The following is a 12,544-nucleotide window of genomic DNA, read 5'->3' on the forward strand; positions in this document are numbered from 1 at the left end:
ATCAGCAATTTTCAAGGAGGAGCTGGAGTAGAGAGTCCAGCTGGCAGTGGAACGACTGCTGAAGGGCATCATGCCAGTGGCATCGATGGTGCCGATGCCCGTGCTTTCTGTTCTGGAACCTCTGTTGGAACAACTCAATGTACTCATCGGTGCATTACCTAATCCAACTAGCGTCTGTTCCCGGGAGGCCATAGATGCTCAGTGGGACACCGATGCTTCCTCCGACCGATATGGTGCTCGTTGCTGGTTTCTCCAAGGAGGAAGCGCCACCGAGGCCTGCAGCTCCATGTCCAGCTTTTTTGGGGCTGCACCGGTGTCACTGCTGGCAATGCCTCTGGACAAAGGCCAAGCACCTAGGGCCTCATTGCTTGTGGACTACAGTGAGGATGTGAGGCTCCTTATGACTCCTGGAGGAATGACACTGTAGATTCCTCCTCTGAGGACATGGAGGGTCTCCCCTCAGAACCTTCTCCTCCAGAGGAACAAAGGAAGTCTCCACCAGAGGACTTCGCAGGTTTTGGGCGGGCAATGGCTGAAGTCATCCCGTTTCAGTTGTTGATGGAGGAGGATGCCAGGCACAAGATGTTGGAAATCCTCCAGTTAGTGGAGGCTTCTAAGGAGATTGTGGCAGTCCCGGTGCACAAGATTATTAGAGTTGCTGCTGAGGATCTGGGAACGCTCACTCACAGTATTTCCCGTGAACAGGAATGCAGATGGGATTTACTTCATCAGAAGGCTACCGAATTCGAGAAGCGTCAGCTGTCTTACCAATCAGTGGTGGTCAAATTCGCCCTCAAGAGGGCCAAGTGCTCTCAGACCCATGCCTTGGCACACCTGGGGAAGGATCATAGGGCAATGGATGCTCTTGGGAGGAAAGTATTCCGGGGAGCCATGCTCGTTGCCCACATTGCCTGCTACCAGCTCTACATGAGCCAATACTTGCGGAACCTCTGGAAATAAGCGCAGGAAGCTGCCGAGCAGCTGCCTGTACAACCGCAAGACACCCTCATGTTGCTGGTGCATAAGGTCCTGAGTGAGAAAAACATGAGGTTCGTACAACCTATGATGTTTTTGAGACGGCATTGAAAGTCTCTGCAGCGGGAATTGTTGCTTGCAGAATGGCATGGCTGTGGGCCTCTGATCTCTGACCGGACTTACAGGAAAGACTTGCTGACTTGCCGTGTACGGGAAAGAGTCTCTTTGGAGATAAGGTGAGGGATGTGGTGGCTCAGTTGCGGGACCACCATGAGACCCTCTCACCAATATCCTCAGCAAGGATATTGGAGAGACAGGGTCAGAGGAAGTCTTTCTACCACCAGAGGAAATACTATCCTCCATCCCCTCGCTCCCATTCACAGCGGTTGAGCTCCCGCGGCTGCCCCAGGCAGCAGAGAGCTCCCAAACCACAGCTGGTGCCCCAGTCAAATCCCAGGACAGGGTTTTGGTTCTTTGTGGATCAGTGGCCCAGTATAACCTTGGACAAGTGGGTTCTGTCCATCGTCCATCAAGGATACCAATTAAATCTATTGGATGTCATGCCAAATTGGCCTCTGTGCCCATTTTGGGGGCCAATAGTGCAGCAGGAGGTTCTGATAAGAGAGTTGTCCGCCTTCTTAACGGCCAGAGCGGTCTAACCTGTCCCACCAAGGCAAATAGGGCAGGGATTCTACTCTTAGTACTTCCTGATTCCAAAGAGAACTGGGGGACTCCTTCCCATCTTAGACCTGAGGGCCTTGAACAGGTTTCTAAAAAGAGAAAAGTTCAAGATGGTTTCTCTGGGCACCTTGAATCCCCTCTTGCAAAAAGAGGACTGACACTTCTCCCTCAATTTGAAGGACGTGTACACTCACATCAAGATCTTCCCAAGCCACAGGAAGTATCTCAGATTTGTGGTGGGAAAACAGTACTTCCATTACAGAGTGTTACTGTTCAGGCTTGCGTCAGCCCCTCAAGTCTTCACAAAATGCCTGGCCATGGTGGGGGCGCACTTCTGCAGGTTGGGAGTGCATGTTTTCCCTTACCTGGACGATTGGCTAGTCATGGCCATCTGGGTGTTGGAGTCACTAGGGTTCGTCGTCAGCTACCCAAAGTCTCATCTCAGCCTTTCACCTTGCTTGGACTTCATAGGAGCCCTGCTAGACACGGCTCAGGCAAAAGCCTTCCTGCTGCGGTCCAGGGCGGTCACCTTGACGTTCATAGTAGCGGTGATGCAACAGAGCCAGCAGGTGTCAGCTCGGCACATGTTGAAGTTGTTGGGCCACCTGGCCGCAACCGTCCATGTTACTCCCTTGGCACGTTTGCACATGTGCATAGCCCAATGGACCCTGAGGTCACAGTTGCACTAGGCCATGCAGAGCCTCCAGGATCGCATTTGAATCACCCGTCCCTCCGGGTCTCTTTGTCCTAGTGGTCGGTACTCTCAAATTTGGAACGAGAATATCCTTTCAAAGTCCCCCTACCCAAATTACCCTTACCATGGATGCATCCACCCTGGGGTGGGGAGTTCATGTAGAGGGGCTCCACACCCAGGGCCTCTGGTCCGTCCAGAAAGCACGTTGTCAAACAATTTCTTGGAGCTCCAGGTGATCTGGTATGCGCTTTCAGAGATTGGCTGTCCACCAAAGTTGTCCTGATCCAAACAGACAACCAAGTAGCTATGTAGTATTTCAATAAGCAGAGAGGCATGGGTTTGTACCTCCTGTGTCAGGAAGCAGTCCAGATCTGGTCGTGGGCCCTGTTCCATGGGATGGTGCTCAGGGCCATGTATCTGGCTGGAACGGAGAATGTGATAGCGGACAGGCTGAGTCCTGCCTTCAGACACCACGAGTGGTCTCTGGACCCAGGTGGTAGCAAACCGGCTCTTTTGCCTCTGGGGAAGCCCAGATGTGGATCTGTTCGCATCCCCCTGCAACAGAAAGGTGACTCAGTTCTGCGCCCTGTATAGAACAGACTGTAAACCAACCTCAGACGCCTTTGCCCTCTACTGGGGCAAGGGTCTTCTGTACTCGTATCCTTTGATTCCCTTAGTGACGAAGACTCTCTTGAAGTTTTGCGAGGACAGAGGGACTATGATTCTCATAGCCCCTCATTGGCCGAGACAGATCTAGTTTCCACTTTTTCAGGAGTTATCCATTTGGAAACCAATTGGTCTGGGAACTTCCCCGGGGCTCATCATGCAAGATCGAGGCAGATTGCAGCATCCCAACCTCTAGGCTTTGTCGCTCACAGCCTGGATGTTGAGAGGTTAATTCTGCAATCACTTGATCTTTCAGAAGATGTGTCTCGGACCTTGGTGGCTTCTTAAAAGCCTTCCACTAGAAAGTCTTATGGACTAAAGTGGAGGAGGTTTTGCGTGTGGTATGAGCAGAAGGCCCTGCTCCACACAAAACATCTTGATTACCTTCTACACTTATCGGAAGCTGGCTTGAAAACCAACTATGTTAGAGTTCATCTGAATGCAATTAGAGCATATGACCATGGTGTAGATAGTACGTCCATGTCTGTACAGCCTTTAGTTGTATGTTTCATGCGGGTTCTGCTTCAATTGAAGCCTCCCGTAAGCCTTTCCACTGTGTCTTGGGACCTCAACATGATGCTAGCTCAGCTGATGAAAGCTCCTTTTGAGCCATTGCGTTCCTATGACCTGACATATCTGACCTGGAAGGTGATATTTTTTGGTGGTGGTCACTTCAGTGCGCAGGGTCAGCGAGCTCCAGGCCTTAGTGTCTTATCCACCTTACAGTAAGTTTTTTCATGACAGGGTGGTCTTGCGCACGCACCCTAAGTTCCTGCCTAAGGTGGTGGTGATTTCCATCTTAATCAATCAATCATCCTGTCGACATTCTTTCCCAGGCCCCAATCTCACCAAGGTGAACGAGCACTGCACAGTTTGGACTGCAAGAGAGCCTTAGCTTGCTATCTGGAGTGGACAGAAGCCCATAGACAGTCCATCCAACTTTTTATTTCTTTTGATTGAAATAGGTTGGGCATTGCCATTGCCAAACGGACACTATTAAATTGGCTGGCAGATTGCATCTCTTTCTGTTATGCGCAGGCGGGACTGCTTCTTGGGAGTCATGTCAAGGCTCATTCTGTCCCAGCCATGGCAGAGTTGGTGGCCCACTTGTGAGCAGTTCCTGTGGAGGAGATCTGCAAGGCTGCGATGTGGAGTTCTCTCCACATATTCACATTTCACTATTGCTTGGATAGGGATGGCCGATCCAACAGTAGGTTTAGCCAATCTGTCCTTCGGAATCTGTTTGAGGTGTAGAACCCAATTCTGTCCCGCCTAGGGCCCGTTGATTGGGTTCAGGCTGTCTCCCTCTCTTGTTACTAACACCACTATTGTTGTTCTGCCAGTTGGCCCTTGGTTGGGTGTTTGTTGCTCTCCATTTTATGTTGGAAGACAGCCTGTAGGTAGGGATTCACTCTTGTGTGAGGACTTCCATCCTGCTTGTCCTCGGGGAAAGCAGAGTTGTTTACCTGTAACAGGTGTTCTCCGAGGCCAGCAGGTTGTTAGTCCTCATGAAACCCGCCCGCCCCCCCGTGGAGTTAGGTTTCTCTTGTTTTTTGATTTATGTCTAATTCTATGTTATAAGACTGAAGAGGGACCCCATGTGGACACATGGTATAGGGCATGCTGGGTATGCCCAGTATGGCAAGTCAAAGTTCTAGAAACTTTGACATGTTTTCCTTTTTGGGGCTCCATCTGTTGATGTCACCAATGTAGGAGGACTAACATCCTGCTGTCCTCGGAGAGCAGGTAAACTACTCTGCTTTATCCATGTTAGAAAAGGTGGATTTGATTTCTCATTTATTGGCCAGTTAGTGAGTGGACAACCAAAGGGACTGAAGTAGCACAAGTTTGAAACTTGTGTGCAGTAGCTCCAGTCATCAAGTCTTCAACCCTGGCTACTGTCCATTTACACACTTTCATAAACACTCATATACAGTTACCTTTCATGCTTAAAAAAAGAAAATGTAAAATTAAGCTAAATCTTACATGCATTCATCTCACTCAGTATTACTGTTTGGATCAAAAATACTGGCTTGGAGTTTCAAAAGACCGCTGTTAGGAAATGTAAATATCAGTGGAGAGTGGAGGCCTGCAGAGGAATGTGGCTTGGGGAATGAAGCTAAAATTACAAAAATATTGTAAGTGCATTCAGTGCCATTGAGTCTGCCAGGATCCCCATCTAGGTCCAACCAGGCTTGATGGATCCAACAATTTCTACATTTTTAGAGTTAGTAAAAAAAAAAGTTCTTTTGGACATTGAAGACCAAACCAACACCATTGAAGAATAAAGAATATATTGCAAAAAGAAAGGGAGGCAATTGATCAGTTAAGATCACAGCATTACTATAAAGGGGGTGCTATTGTGTTCTTATTTTATATAGTTCAATGATTTTATATTTTTATGTCTCTATTATTTTATGTATTTTAATTGTGTGTGTCTTATTGATAGCCACCTAGGGCCTTGTTCGTTGGTGGCATACAAATAAATAAATGTCAAAATAAGGAAATCACAACATAAATTACTTTCTACTAATGCCAAAACTTGTACTTCAGTTATATTTCTGTTATTTCAATTTTTATATATATATATATTTTTTTTTAATATTTTTGTATTTTTATATTTTTTTTATATAATACCGCATCAGCAAGCCTGTCGGCGTGTCTCAGTAAGCACTTAAAGACCGCCCGGACTAATCAATCATTTGCGGTACTGTTTGGTGTAAAAGTACCTCCCCCCTTGCAACAGCAATATCTTAGTATCCTCAACAAGGGTGTATCCATGTATTTCAATAAAGATAAGGGTATTTCTTCAAGATCTTAATTGCTCAATGTCACAAAAAGCCGATTCAGTGAAACTGGCTCAATATCTCAACAATCCGATTTCTTAAAGCTGGCTCGACCGGCTGGAGTTTTGCGTCTCACGCTTCATCAGGAACCTGTATGTTATCTTCTTTCATGTCATTAGTTGTTTATATCCTTCAAATTCATCTAATGTTCCATTCCTTAAATGATAACATATACATCCACTGTAAAAACATTTATGTAACTTAGTAATTATCTTTATTGTTGACCGAAGTTTGGAATCCTTACATGGGACAGCATGTCTCCCGCTTCTTTCAATATAGAAACAGAAACCTTTCCAACGATGTGCCTCGGTTTAAATAGTTACACATTCTCACGTAACCAATGGGGCACCACCACATTGTCTAGGACGTCATCCCTTCGTTCCTCCTCTTCACTTGGAGAAGAGACAGCTGAGGGGGGATATGATAGAGGTCTTTAAGATCATGAAAGGTCTTGAACGAGTAGATGTGACTCGGTTATTTACACTTTCAAATAATAGAAGGACTAGAGGGCATTCCATGAAGTTAGCAAGTAGCAAATTTAAGACTAATCGGAGAAAGTTTTTTTCACTCAATGCATAATAAAGCTCTGGAATTTGTTGCCAGAGGATGTGATTAGTGCAGTTAGTGTAGCTGGGTTCAAAAAAGGTTTGGATAAGTTCTTGGAGGAGAAGTCCATTAACGGCTATTAATCAGGTTTACTTAGGGAATAGCCACTGCTATTAATTGCATCAGTAGCATGGGATCTTCTTAGTGTTTGGGTAATTGCCAGGTTCTTGTAGCCTGATTTGGTCTCTTTGGGAAACAGGATGCTGGGCTTGATGGACTCTTGGTCTGACCCAGCATGGCAATTTCTTATGTTCTTATGTTCTTATCCATTTCTGTTCAGACCGCAATAATTTCATGTTCAAATCTCCACCGCGCCAATGCAATGTCATGTGCTCCAATACACATATCATCAAAAATATGCGACATTTCTTGACAATGTGATACTAAAGGGGCATTCACCCGATTGTGTCAAACATGAACGATGTTCAATCAATCTTGTTTTTAAAGAACGCTTTGTTTTTCCCGCATAAAATTTGTCGCAAGAACATTTGATGGTGTAGATCACACTGGCTGTCATACAGGTGGTGTGAGATTTTAACCACACTGTCTCCCGAATAGATGGAAAATAGATTGAAGTGTTCATCATAACATGACATCCACCACATGCTACATGTGAGCCCCTAATCTCTTGTAATGGTTTCAGTGAGGAATCCGTATGTACCAGCTGGTCCTTCAAATTGGATCCTCAAGTATATGCACAACGGGGGGTCACCTGAAACTCATCATAGATTTGCAAAATATGCCAATTTTGGAACACCAAACTTTTCATAATTTTAGCCATGGGGGAGAATGGAATAATGTATGTTAAAACATCCTCTTCTTCCGTCCTACGGGGAAGAAATAACCAGTCACGTTTAGTATGTTTAGCTCTTAAAAAAGCTTTTTTGACACAACGGACTGGATATCCCCGAGCAAGAAACGATCTATTAAATCCTTAGATTGATGTTGGTATTCTTTTTTTGAAGTACATAGTCTGCGGATCCTGAAAAATTGGCTCATCAGAAGATTTTCTTTCAATTGTCGTGAGTAGGCACTTGTAAAATGTAACAGCGTATTACTGCAAATAGCTTTTCTCTATAAAGTAGTAGTGAATCCTCCAACTTCTTTAGTGATTAATATATCCAAAAATGTTATCTGCTGCGTATGAAAATTGGAAGTAAACCGTAGATGAGAATTGCATGAATTCAACCATACTACAAAGGAGTCAAATTCTTCTTTTGTTCCCTGCCAAATGATTGATATATCATCTATGTAACGTTTCCATGTTATAATCTCCTGAGAGAAGGGGTGATTATGATGAATCCAAATTTTTTCAAAGTGACCCATATATAAATTTGCCTAATCAGGGGCTGTCCCACAAATTTGCTGAAAAAACTGACATTCAAAAGCAAATAAATTCTTTGTTAATGAAATTGTTAAAAGGGAACGCAAAAAATCAGAAGGAATCCAATGTGGACGGGGACGAAGTTCAAAATATTCTATAGCAATGTTAATAGCTTCATCTTGGGGAGTGCAGGTTTATAAGGACTCTGCGTCCAAAGTAGCCAGACAAAGATGTTGTGTGTTGCACTATATGTTTTCCAAAAACATAATCATCTGTTGCGAGTCCTTTACATAAGATGGTAGTTCATAGACAAAAGGAGCTAGGAAATGGTCTACAAACTTTGACACTGGTTCTCGTAAAGACACTCTACTTGACACTATTGGCCTACCTGGAGGATTTTTAATATCCTTATGTATTTTAGGGAGTATATAGAACAATGGAACTACCGCATACTTCCGTATCAAAAATGTAACTTCTTGAGCTGTAAGAAAACCTATCTGTCCCCCTTCCACTACAATGTGCTCAGTTTCTAGTAACAACTCCTCCAAAGGATCATGGTGTAGGGGAAGATAGAATCACATATCCTGTAATTCTTTCGACTTATTGAATGGTACTGTAAGTGGTCCAATATCACAATTTTACCCCCTTTATCGGCCGGTTTAATAATGATATCACGGTTCTCTCGCAAATCTTTAATTGCTCTTGTTGTTTCTTTCGTTAAATTTGAAAAATCGTGTTTAACTGTAAACCCCATATGTAATTGATGTAAAACTACCTGATGAAAGGTGTTAATAACTGGATCGGAAACTCCCGGCGGGCTCCAAGTAAAATTGTTTTTGAACAATGAAATGTCTATAGCATCAGGTCAATCCTTGAAAAAATGTTTAAATACAACTTGTGGACAAATTTATACAAAGCTATTTCAAGCTCAAATAAATCAGCTTTTGGAGTGGGTACAAACATTAGCCCCTTATTCAACACCTGAATTTCAGTGTTGCTCAACACATGATGTGATAAATTCAATACTAAAGATCCCGATTGGTTTGTGATCTTGTTTGCCGAGTGTTGTAATGGGTTTCTTCTGACCACGGTTTGTAACTTGATCTCGTCCCGAGGGCCGACGACCCCCTCACCCTCGGGACCCTAAAAAACGGTTGTCTTGAATAGTATTCTTCTTATTCAATGTAGCCCCTTGCTATATTTCATTACCTGAAGAGTCATCACTATTGGAATCAAATGTCAACTTTTGATTGTTAGATTTTGGTTTATCGTCGTTCATCCAAGGGTAAACGTATCCTTTCGTGTAATCTTGTTCGTCACAATTAAATGTTTCCAGTTTATTTTTCTTGATTTCAGAATGTAATTTGTTTATTGATTCGTTTAATTTATCCAATTGCTAAAGAAGTTGGAGGATTCACTACTACTTTATATAGAAAAGCCGTTTGCAGTAATACTCTTACATTTTACAAGTGCCCACCCATGACAATTGAAAGAAAATCTTCCGATGAGCCAATTTTTCAGGATCTGCAGACTGTGTACTTCAAGAAAAGAATACCAACATCAATCTAAGGATTTAATAGATCGGTTACTTGCTCGGGGATATCCAGCCCGTTGTGTTAAAAAAGCTTTTTTAAGAGCTAAACATACTAACCGTGACTGGTTATTTCTTCCCCGTAGGACGGAAGAAGAAGATGCTTTAACATACATTATTCCATTCTCCCCCATGGCTAAAATTATGAAAAGTTTGGTGTTCCAAAATTGGCATATTTTGCAAATCTAGAATGAGTTTCAGGTGACCCCCGTTGTGCATATACTCGAAGATCCAATTTGAACGACCAGCTGATACATACGGATTCCTCATTGAAACCATTACAAGAGATTGGGTGCTCACATGTAGCAGCATGTGGTGGATGTTCAGTATGACATGTTATAACGAAACGTCTTCAATCTATTTTCCATCTATTTGGGAGACAGTGTGGTTAAAATCTCACACCACCTGTATGATAGCTGGAGTGATCTACACCATCAAATGTCCTTGCGACAAATTTTATGTGGGAAAACACAGCGTTCTTTAAAAACTAGATTGATTGAACATCGTTCATGTTTGACACATAATCGGGTGAACGCCCTTTTGGTATCACATTGTCAAGAAATGTCGCATATTTTTGATGATTTACAGGTATGTGTATTGGAGCACATGACATTGCATTGAAGTGGTGGAGATTTGAACATGAAATTATTGCGGTCTGAACAGAAATGAATACATCGTTTACAGATCGTACACACGGCAGGGCTCAATACAAGCTTGGAATTAAATGTCTTCCTTTGAAAGTGCAAGGTGGAACGACGGGATGACGTCCTAGACAATGTGGTGGTGCCCCATTGGTTATGTGACAATGTGTAACTATTTAAACTGAGGCACATTGTTGAAAAGGTCTCTGTTCCTATATTGAAAGAAGCGGGAGACATGCTGTCCCATGTAAGGATTCCAAACTTCGGCCAACAATAAAGATAAGTACTAAATTACATAAATGTTTTTACAGTGGATGTATATGTATCGTTTAACGAATGGCACATGAAATGAATTTGAAGGGTATAAACATCTGATGACATGAAAGAAGATAACATACAGGCTCCTGATGAAGCGTGAGACAAACTCCAGCCGTTGTTGAGCCAGCTTTAAGAAATCGGATTGTTGAGATATTGAGCCAGTTTCATTGAATCGGCTTTCTGTGACATTGAGCAATTAAGATCTTGAAGAAATTCCCTTATCTTTATTGAAATACATGGATATACCCTTGTTGTGGATACTAAGATATTGCTGTTGCAAGTGGGAGGTACTTTTACACCAAACAGTACCGCAAATGATTGATTAGTCCGGGCGGTCTTTAAGTGCTTACTGAGACACACCGACAGGCTTGCTGATGCGGTATTATATAAAAAAATATAAAAATACAAAAATATTTTTTTTAAAAATATATATATATAAATTGAAATAACAGAAATATAACTGAAGTACAAGTTTTGGCATTAGTAGAAATTAATTTGTTGTGATTTCCTTTTTTTGACATTTGTTTCATATGACATGGAATCATTTTTTGGCTCTTTTTTTTTTTTTTATACAAATAAATAAACCGTAACCATTAGCCATTCTTAATATCCGCCTGTCTCTCTGGAGAGTCAACTATCTTGCTAAAGCATAATATATGGAAGAGACTGAGGGACTATTGAAGCATTGTTTGCATGTGGGATCTCCTGCACTTACCTAGTAAAGTTTTTACTGAGCTCTGAGAATTGGATCCATGTGAGCACTGTATGATGAGGAAACCAATGCACAGTAGATCATTTTCAAAAGAATTTACTTGCATAAAACTCTGTTTTGTACATGTAAATAGGCTTTTGAAAATTACTACTTTTATACATGTAACTCTTTTGAGTTACATGAATGTAAATAGGCTTTTGAAAATTGTTACGATATATGCTACTTTTTTGCGTGTTACTCCTTTGAAAATTCATATCATAATGGCTAATGGCTAATTCATCAAGCAAGTTTGCTTACAGGTAAGCAAACTTGCTTTCTTAAAATTTTTGAGCATGTGTCACTCTAGGAGGCTGCTTTAAGGACCCTGCCTTATATACCGAGAACATTTTAAGTTGGATTTTTATGCTGATTGTATGCAACAGATTTGCATACAGAAAAAATGGTCTGATCTTTTTGGGAAAATAAGTAAGATCTGAATTTTTCTTCATTTTGCTAGTCTAGCACTGAAAACATAACTTAATGAACACCACATTTTGTTGCCCCACAGAAAAACCCCATGTCTGGTTATAAACTGCTCAAATCACATCTCTTGCATTGAAGTAAACAAATGAAGTATGCAAATGACTAAACCTGAAAAGGCAAAGTACATTTGGAAGTCAACATTGTAGATCTTTAAAATTGCTTTAATTACTATCTTTAGTATGAAGGAACAAGAAATATTTTTTTAAATGTGTAGAAAAAATAATTTTATAATGACATTCTGTTTACGGTGGTCTTGATTATTATTATTTTTTTGTAAACTTCTTATTCTAAATTCTACTTTTGTGTTTAGCCTATGTTTCAGTTCTCAGCTCAGCTAGGAGCCATGCAGCATCTGAAGGACCAGCTGGAGCAGAGAACACGAATGATAGAGGCAAATATCCATCGCCAGCAGGAAGAGCTCCGGAAAATACAAGAACAACTCCATCTGGTCCATGGGCAGGGACTTCAGGTGGGATGTGACTTTTTTTTTTCTGTAGGTCCAAACACCAGCTTTTCTAGAAACTGATTAACCTCTGTTGTTTCTCTTTCCAAGCTGAGATAAAAACAGAAATTGTAATTGAGTTGAATCAAAAGCTATTTGAATTTAATCCAAGATGCACTGTGACAGACATAGATTTTATTCAAGTAAATCTGGACAACCCCATTTAAAACCTCCATCCTCTCCCAAATCTACTCTGACTCATGACTCACCCAAACTTCAACCAACCCCAGTATTTTAGTTTGTAAAAATGACCATATTCTTGATTTTTGAAACAGTCTTTGTCTAAGATCTACCAAAAAGTGGAGTTTCCCAAAAAGGAAGACTGTGAATATTCTCTCCTAAATAGTACATAGAAACCATTTACATTTACACTTATTAATATTTGTTAATCGCTTAATTCTGCAGTAGGTCTAAGCAATAAAACATACATAATATAAAACTAAAACATGCAAATAAAAAATTAACA

The 12,544-nt window shown here is 41.8% G+C and overlaps 1 protein-coding gene across 10 annotated transcripts in view; it reads left to right on the forward strand.

The window, feature by feature from the left end:
• CLOCK (clock circadian regulator) overlaps positions 1–12,544 on the forward strand; it is a 430,837-nt gene that overhangs the window by 323,261 nt on the left and 95,032 nt on the right. For all 10 annotated transcript variants that reach the window (XM_029587462.1, XM_029587474.1, XM_029587432.1 and 7 more), the window contains one exon: positions 11,887–12,045. In XM_029587462.1, coding sequence (XP_029443322.1) covers positions 11,887–12,045 — 159 coding nt within the window. The remainder of the gene's footprint in view (positions 1–11,886; positions 12,046–12,544) is intronic.

The sequence above is a fragment of the Rhinatrema bivittatum genome, chromosome 1, assembly GCF_901001135.1.
Source record: "Rhinatrema bivittatum chromosome 1, aRhiBiv1.1, whole genome shotgun sequence".
Lineage (NCBI taxonomy): Eukaryota > Metazoa > Chordata > Amphibia > Gymnophiona > Rhinatrematidae > Rhinatrema > Rhinatrema bivittatum.